At 41.5% G+C, this 21,702-nt stretch overlaps 1 protein-coding gene across 3 annotated transcripts in view; it reads left to right on the top strand.

Annotated features, from left to right (window-relative positions):
• relt (RELT TNF receptor) overlaps positions 1-21,679 on the top strand; it is a 33,878-nt gene extending 12,199 nt beyond the window's left edge. Inside the window, exons 1-11 of one of the 3 annotated variants that reach the window (XM_005915953.3) lie at positions 4,008-7,600; positions 9,118-9,192; positions 9,297-9,389; positions 10,294-10,478; positions 10,868-10,920; positions 11,037-11,291; positions 15,247-15,327; positions 15,659-15,737; positions 17,208-17,594; positions 18,891-19,019; positions 19,239-21,679. In XM_005915953.3, the coding sequence (XP_005916015.1) occupies positions 9,151-9,192; positions 9,297-9,389; positions 10,294-10,478; positions 10,868-10,920; positions 11,037-11,291; positions 15,247-15,327; positions 15,659-15,737; positions 17,208-17,594; positions 18,891-19,019; positions 19,239-19,242 (1,308 nt within the window). In that variant the 5' untranslated portion in view covers positions 4,008-7,600; positions 9,118-9,150 and the 3' untranslated portion in view covers positions 19,243-21,679. Of the gene's footprint in view, positions 1-4,007; positions 7,601-9,117; positions 9,193-9,296; positions 9,390-10,293; positions 10,479-10,867; positions 10,921-11,036; positions 11,292-15,246; positions 15,328-15,658; positions 15,738-17,207; positions 17,595-18,890; positions 19,020-19,238 lie in introns of those variants that run through there. The other 2 variants (XM_005915954.3, XM_005915952.3) reach the window with 2 other exon arrangements.
• Positions 21,680-21,702: the final 23 nt, after the last annotated feature.

Genomic DNA, 21,702 nt, shown 5'->3' with positions numbered 1-21,702 from the left:
CTTGATTGATGATGCAGGATCGCACCTGCAGAGCAAAGGAAGGATATCTGGAAATATTTTGAACCAATAGCTGATTAATAAAAAAGACACAATTCTTTAACTGCCAACCTTTTTCATTCAGTTCACACGTTTTGTTTTGTTTTTGGTTTTCTTTAGCACAAAGCAACTCAGTGGTGGTGAAAAGCTAAACCTGACCTGGTCAATGACAATGTCTAACCTGGTCAACAGCAAGCATTTTAGGGTTATTGTCTAACTCGGTGTTAATAATTCCCAAATCCATTATTTAAAACTAATAGGTTTATTATTGTTAACTAATGTGTTATTTTAGGCCAACTGTGCCTGTTGCCACAGTAAATAATAAATACGTCAGTCCACTGAGTCTGATTTTTGGTGGGAATACTGCATGAAACCTCAATAAACCACATTGGTCCATGTGTTCAGTTACTCCCAGTATTCACATTGGTGAGTAAGTTTTAATCGAGGATATATGACCTTTAAATTTGAAAAAAGTGCACTTGCTTAACAGGATTATGTAATAATATACAACTGGGACAGAGTGTAGAGTCAGTTCTGTTATGGTGCCCTTGGAACAGAGAGGGTTAAAGACACCAAACAAATCCAGGCTTGATTTATTCATTTGATAACAAACCAAAGTGAGTTTTAGTTTTAAACCAAAGAGATGTTTTAGTGTGACCTGCAAAGGTTCACAGATCTAGAATCAGTGTGAAAGTGCTACAAAATGTTGAGTGTTAGCTTCCTACAACAGCTGCAACTAAAACATGATTGATCCAAACGCTCTACGGATAGGATTCCCCAAATCTTTATTTTGTGAAGTTCACATTTTAATTCATTTATGCTAGTATTTTAATGCGCCATTGTGTGATTGGGTTTATGTGACCATACCACGGGATCCTGTGAATATTTATATTTGCATGTTTTGCATTTGGGTGTTTGGTTACCTATTTGTAAAAGCAGATTTTGGGGAGTCCCATTTCACAAATTTGTAATTATGTCTGAAACTGTATTTTAATGCATTGGTAAATAAAATAAAGTTTAATCAAAGAAAAAAAATAAATAAAATGAAATTTATATATAAAACATGAATATAATGAGTTACTTTGTAACTTTGGTACATGCATTTTTGAGACCTCGACATCATCAGTGTGTTTTTTTCCCCCCTCTTAAATAAATTGCATGATACATTTGATGGTAATGAATTGCACAAAAATGTGCAAATATGATCCAAATTAAAACTCATATATATAAATTTGTCAGAAGATTCAATAATACTTATACTACTTATACTAATATTTTCTTGCTGTTATTTCATGGTTCAGGCATTACAGGGATAGCATATTAAACAAACTGAGTCTTCAATTTAAGCTAATTAAGCTTATTTAGACTAACAGAATACTATTATTTTAGCAAATCAATGCAACCATCCATCCATTCGCTTCCACTTAGCTTTTTTCAGGGTTGCAGATGGGGTGGAGCCTATCCTACATGTCTTAGCGCGAGAGGCGGGGAACCCCGTGGACAGGTTGCCAGTCTGTTGCAGGGCTAACACATAGACACAGACAACCATTCGCACTCACAGTCACTCCTGCATTCACACCTATTGGCAATATAGAGTTACCAATTAACTCATCCCCACTAACTGCATGTTTTTGGACCGTGGGAGGAAGCCAGAGTACCCGGGGAGAACCCACGCAAACTCCACACAGAAAGACCCCGGCCTGATGGTGGAATTGAACTCAGGACCTTCTTGCTGTGAGGCAGCAATGCTAGCCACCGTTTGCAACCATTATGGCAAAAACAAATTGTTATTGGTATCTATCGTTACACAAAATTTGAAAACGATGTCTTGAAACTGTGGATGCTAGACTGCTAAAAAACAGGTAGACAAAGGGGTGGAGAACTTGAAATCTAGAAAAGAAAAGCCTACAAACTAAAGTGAAGTATCAGTTTGGACAGCTGTTTACTGCTTTTTTTTTTTCATTCCAAGAGCTATTACTGGAATGGCATTTCATGTAACAACCAATTGATAAAGCTTTAGCGATTACTCATCGTTGCCAGGGAACACCACTGTTAAATAACTCAAACGTGCCAGATCTGTCAGCATGACTGGGGCGTTCTTGTGTGTCTAGACTTTTCACAGAAAAATTAAATAGAGTCCCATGCCTGACCAAAATCCTGGCTCATTGTTTGGAAGCCAATAACATGGTGGCTTCGCCTCGGTTTACCTGTGATCTCAGGCGCTGCTCAGTCACCTCTGCCTGAAAGGCGAGGAGTTCCACTCATTCTTGTGTTTCCTCTTTTGTGGTTTTTTCCTTCCTTCACAGCTTCATCCTGAAGGATTTCTCAGCTGAGCTGCAGCATGACATCAAGGAGCCAGAAAAAGCTCTCCAACACATTTAACTGGTCCTCGCCTCCAAAACCACCACAGAAGAGAATAACAGCCATGTTTTTGTCATGCCTTCGCCATTACTTCTTTATTATTGCTATTTTCAGAACCGAGCAGAGCATGTGACTGGTCATCTGACGTTTTCGTAACTTGTTATTTGTATGTGTGAAACAACAGCGTGCAGGCTTTGGGGTAATTACTGTTTTACAAAGTTTAGAAAAAGTCATCGCTCTCCTCTCCCTTTCCTTTGAGGTGTTTTTCTTTTTTAATTGTTATCCTGTTTTGTTGTTTTCGCCCGTTCACATAAAATGACGAAAGCACTCCGGGTGTTGGCGTCGCGTTGGCGTCTTTGTTGTGTTTGCAGGGATATTCTTAGAGGTGCTAATGTCCTGTTATATCCTCCCTCTCTTCCTACGCTCTTGTCCCCTCTCCCTCTTTTTTTTCATTACAATATCCATCTGACTGCAGCCTCCAAGCCCGAGCACATGGCTGTCACATGCGTGCAAGCAGGGTTATCATATCGGAGCGATATAACCAAGAAACTGCAATTACAGACCAGAAAGCAACTAGAAGTTAGCTATGACATGACTGTGAGTGTTTACTGGTGTGTTGACCAGTAGCTACAGACTAATTACATATCACATGCAAACACAAAGGCTAATGGGATCTCTCCAGGTGACTCTTTTAAACAGCCACCTAATTAACACAATAGTTAATGATGAGGTAGATGAAGATGAATGTTTGAGTCAGATACCTGACTTGCTTAAAAAGGACTGTTTTGTGGTTTTTCTGTGAAATAAATAATAATAATGATGATGTTGTTATTGCACTGGTAAGATTTGTTTTGGATTTTTTTTTTTTGTAATTCGTAGTTTTATAATTTTTTTTTTTTTTTTACAAAATATAGAACGTTGCCACAGGAATCAGCATGCATAGTAAATCAACTACATAGTCCCTCTTTTCCGTCACCATGCAACAATTATCCTAGGCTACAACTAAGCAACTTCCACCACTTGTGAAAAAGATCTGAAAATTAAAAACAGATTAAAAAACTGAATCAAAAATCTGGGGTGGATTTAATGAATATGATATAATAAACTCATAAGTATAAAAAGGTGTGGCTACTATGATGTGATCCAGTAGTTTCTGAGGACTCGTTCGGGATCCTCTAGATGAGCGTTTTCGTATCCGCCATCATGATGTGATATGGAGGTTGAAACTGCTTGCTCATTGGTTAATGAATTGCCTCACAGCAAGAAGGTCCTGAGTTCAATTCCACCATCAGGGTGGGGTCTTTCTGTGCGGAGTTTGCATGTTCTCCCCGTGTTTGCGTGGGTTCTCCCTGGGTACTCCAGCTTCCTCCCACAGTCCAAAGACATGCAGCTAGTGGGGATAGGTTGATTGAAAACACTAAACTGCCCATAGGTGTGAATGCAGGACTGAAGGTCAGTGTGAATGGTTGTCTGTGTCTATGTGTTAGCCCTGTGACAGACTGGTGACCTGTCCAGGCTGTACCCTGCCTCTCACCCTAAGACAGCTGGGATAGGCTCCAGCGTCCCCCGCGACCCTGAAAAGGATAAGTGGAAGCGAATGGATGGATTTAGTTTTTAGCTAGTTTCTTGTAGACTTCTATAGGACAACTACAGCCATCACCTGCAGATAGACTTTTGGATTGGTCTTATTTTCCCAGTGTTGAACTATGTTCAAGTTTTACATTGTCTATGAATAGACTTCTAGTGAGTTATGATGACAGCTGCCCACTGCTTTTCTTATCACAGGGTCTTCAATTTAGGGCGTTAGCAAATGTTAGGGTTTGTTAAGAAGCTGTCAGTTTACATTGGTATTTGTCATTTTATTTCCTTTTATAGTTTTTTTTATTAATAAAATGGTATTTTATAACACTAGCTGTGCAAATCAAAGGTAAGAATGTGTATTCTGGTAAGGCTGAAACAGAAGAATTCAAAATGAAGAGGAATACCCGGTTGCTCTTATTCTGGTCTTCTTGTAAGTTTTTTCCCTTGTCTCTGATCCTGTTTTGATATTGCCAGACAGGATCTAAAAACATAGACAGGTTGAGGAGAGTGTGTGTTTGAGCCTTGTTTGTGCCTTGAAATAGCATCCATGCTTTTTGGAGATGGAGTGTTTCTGCTGGCTTTGTCGGAGCATGACCTTTAGCGAACACTGGAATGATTTGCAGCTGAGTGTGAAATGTTTGGAAAGACATTCAGCACCTCCAAGTCTGACGCTATTGTTCCCGACTAGAAAATAGTAGAGTGCTCCCTCTGGGTTGGCAGAAAGATGCTTTCCGAAATGCGGATGTTCAAGCATCTGAGGATGTGACTTATGTGACTTCAATAGATCACATGATGGAATGGGGCAAGGTCTCACAGTGGTTCCACCCGAAACCTCTGGCAGTAATGACCCATGCCTATTTTCACGCCCTGACTCATGTGATGAGGTACATGATTAATAGTCAAAGGTACAACCCTCACTAGGGTTTCAATACTGGCGACTCTCCACTTTTTGGTTTTAGAATTGAAGAAATCTCTTGTATGAAAGCCAAAACACCTTCAAAGCACTTAAATAAGTCCAGAACACTTAAACCAAACACTTAAACCACCCTTTTTTCAAGCTATTTAGACTAACATGACCTGGATGACTGAGAACCTTACACAGACATGACTTAGGATCGTATTCAAGCGGAGAAACTGGTTCCGCTGGTGGATTAATATGCAAGTATTGTACTGGACAAGAAACAAGAGAACTGAACTGGAAGGCGAAGCTTTCGTTTTACCAGTCAACGTACATTTTAACCCATCTATGGTCATGAGATCAGGGTGACGATTCAGTAAAGTAAGGTTGCAAATACAAACAACCAAAATGAGTCATCGCCATAGTTCAGCTGGACTCAGCCATAGGGATAGGGTGAGAAACTTGGATATCCGGAGGGATCCCAGAGTAAAGCCACTGCTATGATGTCTCCTGGGTACCTCACTTTGAGGTTTTTCAGACACACCCAGCTGGGAGGGGACCCCAGAACCTGCTGACAAGATTATATGTTTCATCTGGCCTGGAAACGCCTCTCAATGCCCCAAGGAGTAACATGTTGCTGGGGAGAAGGATGGCTGAAACACCCTGCTTAGGCTGCTGCCACCAAGATGATGGATGGACTTATGGATGGATTGATGGATGGCATTGTTCTCTGCTGCTTTGCTGAAAATCAGTGACATGAAATGTAAAGTTCTTCCCGAGAACAAGTTTCTTTAAAATACACTGAAAAGTTCTCCAATGCCATGAGCCTGAAAAGTACCAGCAAACAAGAAAATGGTTATTTGAAGGCACTCGTGCCTGTAGCTCCAGTGGAAGTCCCACGTGTTGGCGGTCCCTACTGTAGTGGTTTTGAGAAGAAATCCAGAGTCAAAGAGGATTTAAATGCAAAAGCATCACATGCAGACATTGCAAGCTTGGATTGTCTGGCTGTGAACGGTTGACTTCTAAAGGCAGCGGTTAGGCTCATTTTGAACATCCTTTTTGGACATCATTTTGTATTTTAATTACAGTTTCCGTGCACATGGCCCTGCTGCACACACTCAGCACATGCAGTGACACTGTAGCTTAAGTATTATTGCACTTACCCGACCAGTGAGAAACAATTAAATGTTACTTAACAGAAAAACAACTTTTAGGAAATGCTTGATCTCTCATCAAAGCTTTTTTTAAAAATAGGTTTTATTTAACGTTGAAAACCTATGGAGCCATCATTTGAAAGCATATGCATCTCATCAATCTAAAGGATCAGTTTCACCTTTCCCTGCTGCACTTAAAGCACATTTGCTTCATTTCTAGAGGTCAAGTGAGGTTCTCTGTGGAAGTCCTCACATTCCTCTACCCCTCCAGCTCGGTCCAGTTTGTTACTTGACACTTTCCAAAAAAAGGAGGTACTTAATTGCAGGTCCCGTTTTTGTTTTGCTCTCTCTATCATTGTCGTTTTATTGATCATTTTTTCCCCTTGTTCGGCTATGTGTGCGCACAAGCGCATGTTTGCATGTGTGTCTGAGTGCACATATACAGTATGTGTGCATGTGTGACTTGTAATTAGCCTCTTGCTCTGGTCTGTATGGCATTTTAACAAATGCTTCTATATATATCATGCTATCAGGCTGAGGTTTTAGCAGTGTCACTCCCTGCCACTTTCTCCTCTTTCCATCCCTCTCTCTTTCGCTCTTCTCTTCCTGTTCGACCAGATCGGCCCTTGCCCTTCAGCCCCGCCGTGTTTTTTTATAAGCTAGTGGTTTCTCTGTCCTCGCTTTATCTCTCTCTTCCCCCCTAAAATTATGCCTCGGAAGCCTGTCATTGCCATGAGGCACCTCGCCGGACCAAAATCATAAACTCATTACATGTTTTATTTTCTTGTTTGTATAAGGCATGGCTATTATGGCTTTCCATATGTGTATGTGTGTTTGTGTGTGTTATCTGCATATGTGGTTTTAACATATATGGTAATACATGGTTCTTATGTGCATACATCAGGTGTACAAACCCTGTTAAATGATACCTTCAGCACACGCTTACTGATACGTGTGTGTGTGATGTGTGTACACATGTGTGTCCTGACCAGTGAGTGGGTTTAAGCGGTTCATTTATTTTCCAACTAATGTTTGAAATGTTTTCATGTGTGGTCGAAGGTGAAGTGGTGCCTTGGAGCGGTCACCCACACACACACACACGCACCTACTCACTCAGACACACACTCAGACACATACACACACACACATGCAGGAGGGGCATGTCCTGAGGCTGTCAGGGGTGTGTCTGTGGTCAGAGTGGCACTATAAGACACAGGCAGGTACACTGGACTTTTCATTCAGCTTCACAGAGTTGTGTGTGTGTGTTGTGTCTGTGTGTGTCTGTGTGTGTATGCGGCTGAGTTTTCTGTTACTTCTCTAACTTGTTTAACTATCTAAAGTGTTTAACAGCTTTTCAGAGTCTTAAACTTTCTAGTTTTTCCTTTTTAAGCGACTTTTCAAAGTTCCACCGAGCTCAGGGTGTTTAATCGAGCGTTTTTGCAGCAACTTTTGCACAGTTAAAAGAAAGTTAGGCAGTTTGACTTTGGCCCTGACTCAGCATTTGTAGCAGCACACACAGCATCCCTACTGAGTTGCCACAGCAACTGTGTCAGTCCACTGGAAGTCTGGGGTAAGTATTCAGCTTTGCTTTTCTCCTCTCCCTCCCATTACCCTTTTCACTTTTACAGCCTCCATCTTTCCCCAATATCTCTTTCTCCTGCACTTATTTCTCATCCTTTCCACTGCGTGTCCTTTTCCCCTTTATTTTTTTGATTTGCACATTCTAAACGCTTCTTATGTTTTTGCTTTTGTCAGTGGCTGTTTTACAAGCCCGTTCAGAGACATTCTGTCTGCAAGTTCCACCTTCTCATTTCTGAGAAAAAAGACTAAATCAGTCTTTGGCATGCAACAGAGTGTCACTACATGCACATCTGATATTTAGATTTCCAAGAAATAGTCTGATATATACAAAGAATTATCATGTATGAATCTGCTGCATGTAATAGGCTATGGATCCTCACCTAATCCTAGCCCGGTGTGAATTCACAGCCCCCACAACTGTGGCAACAAATCCTTTTTTTGTCAGTTGCGTAGTAACACCTCACCACATAATATTTCTGTATATTTTTATGGTGAGTTTTGAAAAGTTAGTCTCAAAAATGCATTTGTTTCTATAATATGTATTCAGTGGAATTCATTCAATTTATCACAGTCAGTCAAGCAGATCAGAAAGACCAGTGCAAGAGTTTGGCCTCTCAGCAGTATTTAAAAGTTGACAATACAGCAGACTTTGGCCAGAGTGTCAGAATACTATAATTGCAGCTGACAAACCAATAAGTTTGCATATAAGAGTTGATAAATGGGCTCAAGTCAAAGTTTTCCTCAGTCTGCACTGTAAGGTTTTATATAAATTTAGGTGGACTGTATTGATGTAGTTTCAAATGAGCTGTTGTCAGATGTTTTTCAGGTACAGATACTGCAGAGGGGATGACACTGACTTGCTACAATGCAACAGTCACCTGTGGCACAAAGACCTTTTCATTTATTCCTAAGCTTCTTAAAAATATCTGCTAAATAAAGCAGTGCAGTCATCCTCATTTTACCCTCCACCGTCACGATGCGTCACTTAGCTGTGATTGCATGGTTGTATGAAAAATCTTCTGAATAAAGGGAAATGCCCATCGCAGGGGCAGCACATGTTATCTAATGAATGCGGTGCAGAGTTAATCAGTGCTAAAAGTGTGCACGTGAGTACCTATGGCTCAGAAATAGCAACAGAAAATCCTCGGTTTGTACCCTGCTGTGCATAAAGAGGACATGATTCACGATAAATGATATTTACAGGATTCACACCTGCTCCTTACCTCCCGATCGCAGGAGCCACGCTTTTGCTCCGGATAAGTGACTCAGGTGTTTTCACGCCGTGTGAACTCTTGCGGTTTTGTGTGAGTGTGCATGCCTGCGCGGTGTGTGACATAATGGAAAGTGCTGTAAGGTCGTCAGTTTTGACGTGTCGTATTTTTCCATATCAGGCTGGGAAAAGTGCCGGCACCTTTTTTTTGTTTTTGTTTACAGCATTTAAAATCTCATAAATCCTCGTGAACTGATCATGTTTTATTATTAACCCCTCGCCTGTTCTTTCTTTAGATCATATGTACATAGACGAATACATTGAAGAAGATGAGGAACCACCTTTGCTGCTCAGCTATTGTCCTCCTCGCGGTAAATATACGCATGCTTTGTGAGCTCGGTTGTGTAAGAAGAAGAGTGTATCCACACGTGTGCCCACTTCTTCTGATTCACGAGTGTGTTTCTGTGTCTTCCAGCTGTTTGGCTGTGGAGGGACTGCAGCGGTGCAGTCTCGGTGTGGGAAAGGGTGTGCGTGTCTGCTATGCCCGGCAGGCCAGGAGCCTTCCAAGGTGAGACAACATTTTAATATTTTAATAACATTTGTATTGTTTATTATATATTTTAAACACTTTCACCTCCTTAACTGCTATAAATATGCTTGTTTCAGTAGGCAACATTTGTCTTTAATTTCTATATATATATATGTAGAGCAGGGGTGTCAAACATAAGGCCGGCCCCGACTAGACAGCTGTGCAAAATATGAAGGAAGGCATCGATTTTTGGACTTTTAGCTGCGTTATTTAAAGTTTTGCAGCTTTTCCTGCTAATAAAGACTTCCCTCACAGCCATTCATACTACACCAAAGTAGTTAAGTAATAGATAACAATTAAATAACAGAAAAGTTCCTGCTTTTCACTGTCTACTGTAAAGAACATTTTCATCACTCAACCAGTACTTTATGTCTTAGAAATATGGGACAACCTTTCCTGTAATTTTACACACTTCTTTATCTTATATTAATATATCTCAGGGATTAAATGTGTAGTTAAACTTCTTTACTCTGACAGAAAGTGGAGTTTCGCTCGATGTGAAATAGTGTAGAGCTTTAAAACATATTGGACCCAATACATTTCCACAGCTCGTTAAATTACTTATTCAACTCCCTCCGCCTGAGCAGCCACCTGCAGTTTATGTTCAAATCACATTTTCATCTCCTCCATTACATTATAGTCTGTGTATTTGGTCACTGCAGTTGTCAAAAATGAAGTTGTTCTTCTCATGAATCCATAAATATTGGCTGAGTCTTATAAGTGCTGCAATATCTTTATTTTATTTCCAGTTAACACAGAAGCAGGATTTCAAATTAAAACAGTCAGCTCTTTGCTACCCATCAACTCTACAACGCCACAGGGATACTACGTTTTCTCTTTAAGCCTCTTTTGCCTGACTTTAGACTTTTTCTTTTCTTCTCAGGCTTGTGGGGAGATCCAGAGTCCAGCTGAAGAAGTGCATTGCCAGGTGTGCCCAGCTGGAACCTTTTCAGACGCACTGGACTCTGAGGTTTGCCGTCCACACACCTCCTGTAAGATCCTCGGCCGAAAGCTTGCATCCTCTGGCAACGGGACCTCTGACGCCGTCTGTGGTCACTGTCTGACTGGGTGAGAACTCATGGCCTGAGTCTGTGGTGGTCTACCTGTATGCTTGCTAGTCCACAAAGAGGTCTATCCAACCACAGGGTGGACAATAACGCGGCTTTCATTCAATATTGTAACTCATAAACTTTTATTTGTTCTAAATTAAGTCCTGCAATTTTCTCTGTCTCAAAAAAGCAAGAAAACAGTCACACACACACACAAGCGCAGGGACAAACACAGTGTGTCATTCACCACAATGGGCGGGTAACATCAAGAACAGGCACCACTGGACATAACATGCCACAAGCTAAAACCGCTGATTCATTCTTTCACTGTTACACAGCCCCTCGTGTTTTTCTCTTCATCCATCTCTCTAATTAGGCTCTTTTTGGTTCTTTTTCATCCATTCACAGGTTTCACTCCTCTGCCGCTGGGCAAGTTTCCACCCAAAGTCCCTGCGTAAAAAGTAAGCACGCTTCTGCAGATTACCGTGTCTTAACTTGCTTTTAGTGAACTGATTTCTGCTATCACGCTGTCTCCTTCTCTGATCTTTTTCGCTCTTCTTCCCCTCTTTCCTCTCAGAAGGGTTGCATGTCAGAGTGGTCCGTAATGTGGGTAACGGTCAGTCTGGTGGAGCAGGAGGACCGGCCAACAGCACAGTGGTGCGCAGCGCTGAGGAAAAGACAGCAGAGTATGCCGTGTTTGCCCTAGTGCCCGTCTTCTGTGTGATGGGCCTGCTGGGTATCCTCATCTGCAACATCCTAAAGAAAAAGGGATACCGCTGCACCGGTGAGAAGGAGGGAGGAGATGAAGAGACTGCCACACCGCAGAAAGAAGGTGAGAGATGGGAAGGCTGCTGAGAGAAAATCACAGTAATGGGAGCAAAATAGGAAAGTAGCATTTAAGTTCAGGCTGTTGTCGCGTTTGACCATAAAAATGCCAAATTAGCACACTTGGCATGCACACGATGTGGTCAAGTTTCCCTGTCAAGAGTGAAACCAGCCCAGCTCAAAGGGCAGCGCCTTTGCATGTGCACTCAGTCCCCATATGTTTTTTATGTAACTGCACGCGAGTCCATGTGTGAGGCTGTTTTATTTCTTTTTTTCATCTTAGCTGCTTTGAACTTTGGCCTCACAGGGGACATTACATGCTGTAATTAGCTAAGCAGGTATTGTTTTAATGTAATGCTCCTATTTGAAAAGGTAAAGTGGGGCATTCTCGTCAACCTCTTCGCCCGCCAACGTCAGAGAAACGGACTTGCGTCAACGCAGAAAGCATAAAAAGAGTCAGGGAGGACAGGAGAAGAAAAAGATACAGAGGGGAGGGGCGTTAATTGAAAGAGACGTAGAAACGTAGAAAGGTTGTATGAGTTACCATACCCATTCTCTGTTGTTTGCATAATCTTGTTTGAAGTGCTTAAATGTATTTTTTTTCACCCTGTGAGCCAAATTAGCCCTTTAAGAGAGTACTCACTTAGGCAACGTCTTTCTTCCTCTTTCTCTGTGCACGCAACTGAGAAATGCACTCATTTCTTTCCTTTATGCTTCTATTGTACTGGATGTACTGTACCTACTAGGTTTCTAGTTTTCTGTAAAAGGTCACATGGGAGGCACACACCTCCAGGCAGCTTTTATTTTATTCAATTGTGTCACAAAACGCATAAAAAGTGTTTTGTTTAGGGTTTTTGGGGGGTGGTGGTGAAAAGATGCTGTGAAGAATGTGGAGTAATAATCAGTTCTACTTTTACAGATTGTACTTTTCTAGATAACCAGATTGCTAACCTGCATTTATGAAACAAACCACACACACACTAATGAGCTGGAGTGAGCTTGCCACACTCTACAGTAACCTACTTTGTGTTTTAATTTATTAGAATCCACTGTTGCACAAGTTCTGCAGCAGCCAGACAGCATACACGACACGCAGTTTGTTACAGCCATTTGGTGCAGATAAATAAGCAGACTTAAAGGCTAAGCTGGCTTTTCCTTCGCTCACCTGATGGTGCAAGGCTCTTAGGAAACCTGCATGGAATCGGGAGCGTCAGAGCGCAGCTGCACCCTCGGCAGATCCGACTGTGTGACAGCATGCCTCACGTCAAGTGTTTGTGCAACACCTGTTGTTTCATTTACAGCGTTTTCCATAACTGCAAACATGGTAAATGGCCTGCATTTGTATAGCACTTTTCTAGTCCCTAAGGACCCCAAAGCGCTTCACACTACATTCAGTCATTCACCCATTCACACACCGGCGATGGCAGCTACATTGTAGCCACAGCTGCCCTGGGGCGCACTGACAGAGGCGAGGCTGCCGGACACTGGCGCCACCGGGCCCTCTGACCACCACCAGTAGGCAAACATGGGGTTAGTATCTTGCCCAAGGATATTTGGCAGCCAGGAGGCAGCCTGGGATCGAACCACCGACCTTCTGATTAGTGGCTAACCTGCTCTGCCACCTTAGCTACAGCATGCAAACAAATGGTTATTTTTCGCTCACTTACTCCTTCTATTAGTGGTTCTTTTTGCATTTTTATGTGGCCTCATAGTAGGATGAGAAGTTTACAGCTGTAGCAGCCTATGTAGCTACGCCTGTGTAGTGGAGGCCAGGGTGATCTATGGAGGAATGCATGCGCGCATGAGAATAGCCAGGGGTCAAAGCAACAGTCGGTGCTCTCTGTGCTCTCTGCCTATTTGTTTTAGCATCACCTTGGTTTCTTTCTCTCTTTGCATCTTGTTGTGAAATTTAAGCCCTTCTTGCACCTGAAGGGAAACTCCCTGAACTCCATCCCTCTTCTGCTATTTCATCATTCCTTCTGCTCTCCATTGATCCGGTTTCCTGCCTCTCTAACATGCCCCTCTCTTCTCATCTGAACACGATACTATCAATTCATCTCTCCTTTCCCAGCTAGATCAATAATTCAATCGGGTACCTCGACTCACTGTTTATGTCGGTCTCTTCATTTCTCCTGTCCTTCCTTCTCCTCTGCCCTCTCTCCTTGATTCTCTGGGTTATTCTCGTTCCTTTTTTCTTCCTCTATCCATTTTTAAAATAAACAGGTAATTCATTTTTATATAGATTGCAGTGTTGGCATGAAAATCTGTATGCTGGGATAGTGGATAGTGATTTGCTTTTTAATTTTGCATTTTGCAAAAAGCATGAAAAAGCATGCAGAAAGCATGCAAGTGAACAATCTCGTTAGGACATAAAGCAGATAACAGTGGTTCATGTATGAGGTCCTCAGTGATGATTAGCAGAAGACCTCATGCATGAGGAAGAATTCCAACTTCAATATAAGACCTCTAATCACCATCATTGCCACATTCGACTCATACTTTAAGGGCTGATGATGCAGAAGAAGTTAGGTACAGTAAGAGGCTGCATATAAAGCAATGACAGCTCTCTTCTTGTTATGTAACATTCATTGTCTCAGTGCACTTACCTGTCTGCACACTGTAGTCTTGACTGGCCTAAGGTTAGAGGAACTTCTTACTCCAGCACTTTTTTCCATCATTCCATCTGAGAGGAAATACCCATGGGGGTAGCAAGGCCAAGCTTAGCTCGGCAGGGCTAAAATCAGATGCTGCGGTGGCAACTCTGACTATGCAGGACTGAGCACAGTTTGCTTCACTGGAGAATGCATCGACCTTAAAATCTGAGGGGGAACAGAAAGGGCAAATGCAGGGTTGATGCTACAGTAGATGCAACTCTGCAGTTGCTCAAGCATGAGTGCACACAGGAAAAGGTAGAAGTGAGCTGTTGACCGTTAACACAGAACTGCTGCATTTACAGTAAACCTAGATGCAAACATAATTTTTTTTAATCATAAGCCTAAACTTATGATGATTATTAAGCAAATTGAGACTCGTGTGCTGCTGTGATGTACTGTAATTTATGTATTGAAGGCTTGTTATCCATTAGATCTGCCCCTGGTGAGAAGTTAGACTGTAATGCTATTCATTGTTCTAAAGAAAAAAAGACCAAAATGCTGACATGGGGGAAACGTTTAAACAGATAACTAATCAAAAAAAGAAACATTAAAAAAATGTAAAGTAGATACCAACCAGAACTACATAATGGACTAAAATGTGGAATACGGGTAAGGAAGCAGGGCACAGATGGAAGACAATCAGTGAATCGTAGACGTGGTAGGACAAAGACAAGAAGAACAACCAATAAAGGCATAAGTAGAGGTAGAAGGTATTTCCACTATTAAACGTGAAACTTGATATCAGGCTGTGACTTTGTTGGAGTATTAAAGAGACGAGAACAACTGCCACCCCGTGAAACTGATGCTGTTATGCTCGCGTAGCAACAGGCACTGTGGAGACAGAGCTATTGTTACGGTCCAACAACAGCCTAATGCTGCTTATGCAAGAAAGACAGAAATACGCATGCACAGTCGCATTTGGCATCTATATTGTCACATTGTGCTCTTTAACACACACACATACGCATTGTCATCTGGTACTGTGGGCCTGGTACATCACACACACACACATACACACACACACACACACACACACACACACAGCTCAGCAGTGCTGAACAACGCATAACTGCTGAGTGAGCGAATCTCCCTCTCTCCCCTTTATCGTCATTGCTCTCCACTCAGCTGCCTCACTATGCTGTACTATTATGGGATGGTGAGTGGCAGGGGGCCATCTACATCCACCCGTATCAATCAGAGTGTCCCTTGAAAAGTGTTAAAAGTGACAAGCAGTGCAATAAAAGCAGTACATACATAAACAATACTGGAAAATCTCTGTTTATTAACATTGCTTCTGCCTTACTTTAGGTAACACCTGTCCCTACATATCCGATGACCTGAATGAAGACACCATCAGTGTTCTGGTTCGCCTCATTACCGAGAAGAAAGGTAAATACTAACAGTGACGTCACATATAATTTGTGCATTTATTTAACAGATGGCAAGTAGCCTAAAAATTATAATAAACAGCAAATGAGAGTTTCAGCTTTGTCCACAGCTTATTACTACTAAAGTGATAAATGGCCCAATTGGCCCAAGATATACACAGTAGCTTGGCTTTCCTCTCCAAGTTTCCTGCATCAATTACATCCACCTTATTTATGCACTTCTAATAAAGTCCTGAATTACATTTTCACAGGCAGGAGGTGTTTAATTACTCTGATCTATAGTTTGAGTAGCTGGCATTATAGCTAAATGTGTATATGTGTGCTTGCTTCAGAAAATGCTGCTGCGCTGGAGGAACTGCTGCTGGAGTACGAGACCAAAGAGATGGCTATGAGCAAAGGCTCGTCAATCAAGTACGAGACCGCACGCGCGCACTTGCACAACCACAAATCATCACATGCATTTGCTCAGTCATGCTGCCCAAGGTCACACTTAACGAGATGGCAAAGGGGAAGTCTGGGAGAGAGAAAGAGAGGCGCTCGTCAAGAGAAAAGTGCGTGTGGGAGGATGTATCGGCAGAAATGGGAGCAGTGCAGATACATTTTCATACGCTTGCACTGAGCATGGAGACCTAAACTTGAATTTATAGGGCTATAAGTCCACATGCTACTCTCATGTTAATATTCCAGTAGTTCAGTGTGGACATTATTAGTTTCATTTAAGCTCTTTAACTAAAACAAATGCTAAAACATTCACTTAGGAGCGCACATTATTGTGACTGTGTTGGCTACATTTCCTCAAGAGCCTGATAACTGGGAGTGACTCACTCACTCGCCGAGGCTTGAAACCAGCTGCTAACACAGTTTACAGCCGTCTAGTCATGAGTCTGTCACACAGCTTCAAGCCACGCATTTGATATGACTGAGTGCATTTTATGGTAAGAACCTGAGGTTGTAACATAAGCCAAAATTGCTCAAGTTCCCAGAGTTTAATCGATGAGGCTCGAGAGAATGCCACTTTATAACAGTCTGCACTGCAGGGCTTTGATTATTGCTTCGACAGTGATGCCACATTTACCCCAATCATAATTTGTCACCTGTAAACCCCACGAAAGACTAAATTAATGATGTGATGACATGATGAGCATTAGAGCTAATTTATTTCAGTGCAGACGTTTCTGGGGCCTGTGGCTGTGCACTGCTACTCAGTGGTTCTGTCACATGTGATCTTTACATGCCAGAACATTCTCTCTCTCTCACACACACACACACACACACACACACACACACACACACACACACACACACACACACACACACACACACACACACACACACACACAGATTATACAGACTGTTCTGGAAAGCTTTCAGATCGGTATCTGGATGCGTGTGGTGGGAGGTTTTGCACAGGTTATTTGGGTTCACTGTAGCTCTCCCATACAGCGCTCGTCTCTTTTGCTCTGCCTTCCCCTGCAAAAAATAAAAAGTGAACAATGAAAAGACACACAAACCAACAAGCTCTGTACCAACAGATGAAAACTTTAGATTTGAGTTGCTAAATGATTTTATATTGACACAGAGCAGTGATCGCTGCTGTGATTGGACATATTTATATATTTTGTGCCATATTCTAGCAGTGATTGTGTCCAGGACCAATATTAGGGATGTGCCAGTACCATGCTAGGATATTCTGGAAAGCTTAGTACAGTTTAGTATTATAACCAACACTTTTCTTACCATCACTAGTCTAAATGGCCTTTTTACAATCCTTCTGTAGATTATTTTGTGGTATTTGGATGTAACCTCCACTTACGATTTGTCTAAACTGAATATGTCAACATCAGTTTTTATTTTTTAATAAATCTAATTTTCCTCCCCCAGGTTCCCGATGCTGTCTCCCTTATCCCAATTCCGCTCCCTTCCCAGGCTCTGCCCTCATCAGTCTCACCATCACCACACCATCTCCGGCCTCTCTGGCCTGGCCCCCAGACATGGTTACCGCTGCACCCGTTGCGCCCAGAAAAAATGGCCCCCTGTTCTCATTCCACCCCTGGATTCTCTCAAAGATCCCCTGAAGCCCCCCCAGAGTCTCATCCTGCCCTCCCTGGACACATCCTCCGACCAGCAGAAGAGCCCCCTGCTGGGTGGAGAGTGCGTGAATACACACCATACACAAGCCGCTGTGCCAAAAACTGTACAGGAGAAGATGGAAGGAAGTGAAGTGAAGGAGAAAAAGGAAGGAGAGCTCACAGTATTGTCTGTAGGAAGGTACGTCCACTTTATAACACTTTACTAAATACATGTAGCTGGGTGCTGTTCACAGGCTTCACTTTGACATAGTTAAACTTTCCTGTAGCATTTAAATTTTTGTTTGCTGTTACTGAAAGTACCCAGCATCACTGACAATGATAGTATTGCTGGTTTTTACTGAGGTCATGGATTTGAATTGTATACCACCACCAATACAGTCGCACCAGCAAAAATAAATGAGCTCTCACTGGTTACATCACAGCGGCGATTTTCCAGGGTCGGTGTAATCGAGTGGCGTGAAGGTGGTGGAGGGGACTCAGAGGCAGGCAGGGTTGTGAAAGAGGAGCCTTTATTGTCAGAAAACAAAGTTCAAACAACAGGACAAGTTAACACGGAAGATATCTTGACTGAGGACACAGGAAAAGGCAGGACTATAGGTACACACAGGGGACTGATTGCACAACAGGACGCAGAGCACAGGGATTCAATCAGCAGTGGGTGAAAACAATGAAGGTGGGCTGGAAAATCACAGAAAGTAACCATGACGATGCACAAGAGAAACACACTTAAATACACTTAAAAAGGCACGAAGACTAATTATGCAGTTGATTAGTCCAAAAAATGAACCCCTTCCTCCTTTTTCTAATTACTTTTCTTTTACCTGCATGGAACGCATCAAGAGGTGAAGGGAAGGTATCAAGGAGAATTTATGAGGACAGAGGAGAAGAGAAGGGCAGTGCTCAGAAAATCCAACTGCACTTACATTAGACTCGTTAACAATGGGATGTCTGTGGTTTTTTGAATTACAATGGGCTAAAAAGAAGGCACCTTTGAATTCATCCCAAAATGTTCTCACTGTGTTATTCCATTTTTTGCTGGAGAGATGTTCCAGTGTAACTTCAGAGGCTTTCCTACATTCACAAATTATCCAGTTCTGGGTGTTTGTGGTTTGGGTTGAGGAAGGTGAGGGGGAGCCTATCTCAGTTGATCCCAAGTAAAAATTGAATTAACTGGAGACAAAGTCAGAGAGTCAAGGCTGAGATGGTTTGAACATGTGGACAGGAGTGATAGTGGATATATGGCAGGAGGAAAAGAGGAAGACTACAGAGAAGAATCAGGGATTTAGTAAAGGAGGAGATGGTGTGACAATTCTGCTGTTTAAATTTGAGAACACCTGTGTGCACCTGTGTACTGTGTTCACTAACATTTACATAACACACAGGAGGACACAGGTACTAACACGCAGACAAGGCAATGTCATAATAGGGTTGTTTTCTGAATGTAATAATGGTTATGTTATATGTTGATTCACAGATTTCAAGTTGCTCAGATCCCGGAGCAGAAGCCATGCACAGTGGAGACCAAGAGAGCATCCCAGGAGCAAAGGAACTCCTTCTTCGGCGGGAAGTCCTTCTCCTTGTCTTCCTCATCTGGCATCCGGAGGTAGGAACTCCAAACACAGCAAGAAGTTTTGGCCTCTCTTTCTATCCATGCTGTTTCTTTCTGTTTCATTTCCTCTGTGCACTGCCAGCACTTGAAGACTGTACTGACCAGCGACTGATGTAGTCTTGACAATTGGTTAGATTTAGTCAAATCAAATTGAGATTTATTTAAAATGACAAAAATATCATAATTAATTTTGTTTTTCATTCATGTTTGCAGGTGAAGGGACGATATTGCTACCTCGCTGAAGATGACCTCATTCACCGGCGACGGCTTGACCCGCTGAGACCAAGGGTGTTTTATTTAGTTGACTGACACCGGTAAACCACAACCACCTGCTGCTGGAAGTAGTTGTTTCTAATAATGCAATAATAGGAATATAACTGTATTTATTATTACATAGGCAGGTTATTGTATTATAGACGTATCGGATGCCGCATCAGAGGCATCACGGCTACATCCGAACAGAAACGGGTCGCGAGACGTCCAAGGACAGAGCGGTTAACAATAACTGACACTAGAAAGAGGGAAGCGTGTATTATACACAAATGCACTCCCGGACTTTTTTTTTTTTTTAAAAAGGAGTGCTTCCATTTAAAAAAAAGAAAAAACAAAACAACAAAAACAAAAATAATAATAATTTATAAGAATGCACCATAAAAAACAGAAAATCTCCGCCTATCAGCCTGTGGTTTGCAACATCAATGAGCATATGAGTTTTTTAGCACCACAGTTGGCTAATAAGCCAAATAAAAATAACAAATCTGGATCATTTGACACTTCATTATTTAAAAAAAGGTACGTTTTAAATTTTATTTTAATTTTATATATTTAAATAATTAAATATAAGTAATTTTGCTGACACCAAAACTGAGGAGGTTTCAGACCTCACTTGCTCACTCAGTTAAAACCTTTTAGAGTAAAAAATAAAACCAAATAAAAATGGCGAGATTTACATTTTCGGGATGTACCGATTTTTCTTTAAGAGGGGAACCTCAGGCTATATCAGAGCATTTTTAATGATGCCGCAGCCCATTGGCTCATTCCCAGCTGCTGTCGTCATTAGAGTGAAAGAGTAGTTACAGGGGTGGGTCTCGCTTTTGTAGAAGAAAACATGTAAATGTAAATATAAACATGTAAATATGTAAATATGGGTGGGTTTAGACAAACATGGCGTTTTGTAATTTTAAAGTATGCATGAGGTGATACGTTAGATCCCTTATAATGGGAAAGACAACTGCACTGCACCAGCGAGTGACATTTGTAGTTTATCATTTTAAAAAAAGGAAATAGTTAGAAAAAAACCCAGCAAATGCTACCACACTACCATGCATAAGCCCGAAGGCTGAAGTGCAGCATAAGTTTAACATGATATTTGTTATTTTTCTATCATTTGGGTGCAACATCTCAGTGCTTTTTCCTTCAGCTGTTACAGTTTCCTCTTCTATTCATGAAAACACTCTGTAGCTATGCAATCTTCAAAATTCAAAGAAACCACTTCTATAAACACACACACACAGACACACACGCACATATTTATTTATTTTTTTTATTTTATAGTTTAATTCAATAAACCCACCAGTGGCTGCAGAGAATTAGCGGTTTAAATGCCTCAGTCATGTGAGCTCAGTTGGCTTTAGTTTACATCCTCCTGGGTTTTCAAGCGTGTACTATAATGATAGAGGCTTTTTTTAACTGCTCATTTTCATATTTTCTTATTATGTTGTGACAAGGAATATGACAGCATGTCTGGAGGGAAGGGTATTTATTGACTGCGTTACATGTTTTCTTTTGATTTGTTTTTAGTAACTTTCTCACTCAGACTACAGTTATCATGAAACGTATTCAAGCTGAAGTGTTGCTGAAAAGAGGGAAGGATTTAAATATTCATCTCATCAGCTTTGTAGCATGCATTTATATAATATTGCAGTTTTTTCCCTGTATGATGTTTTTACTTTTAAAATAAAGAGGTATTTTAAATGCTATCTGGTTTGGTGTTGCACTGCTGTGTGGCTTTGTGGTGTCTGGAGTTGGTGAGTATGTGAGACTTGAGATTTGTGTGAGGCTAGATTATAAAATGGCAAAATATTTGATGGGATTGCTTGAACCATGATGAACTTGTGGGGGGTTGTCACCCCCTAGTGGTTCACTGTAGATTAAAGGGATACTTGAGTCTGTACTGTTGTACGTTACTATAAATTCCCTTCTTTTCCTATGGCTCCTTGATTTAAAAAATTATGGACACACATGGATTTAAATTAGAAGAAAAACATCCATCCATCCATCCATCCATCTTGCCCTATCCCAGCTGCCATAGGCCGAAAGGTGGGGTTAATCCTCGATAGGTTGCCAGTTACCACATTTTAAAAATGTCTTCTTCTTTACTACATGATTTTTACATCCTTCACATTTGTGACATGTGTTTTTCTCCGGGACATCGAGAACAAGCCTTAAATTTGCAGTGAGGTTGACCCTTGCAGGGAACACACGCATTCCTGTCTTTCATGTCAGAACAACGCTCACAGTAGAAAACCTATTAGTTCTTATACAAATATCAGGTGCTGGAAATTACTCATAAAATCAATTCTCTAAGCACACAGCTGTGATACGCCACGTAGTTTTCTATTTTCATAAATACACTATCTTTATACCCTATACATCCAAAGGCATTTAATGCATTAAG

This window comes from Haplochromis burtoni, unplaced genomic scaffold, assembly GCF_018398535.1.
Source record: "Haplochromis burtoni strain Fernald_Lab_line unplaced genomic scaffold, NCSU_Asbu1 Contig_15, whole genome shotgun sequence".
In the NCBI taxonomy this organism is placed as follows: Eukaryota; Metazoa; Chordata; class Actinopteri; order Cichliformes; family Cichlidae; genus Haplochromis; species Haplochromis burtoni.
The sequence above is the reverse complement of the archived record's forward strand: the minus strand, read 5'-3'. Positions and strand labels throughout refer to the sequence as shown.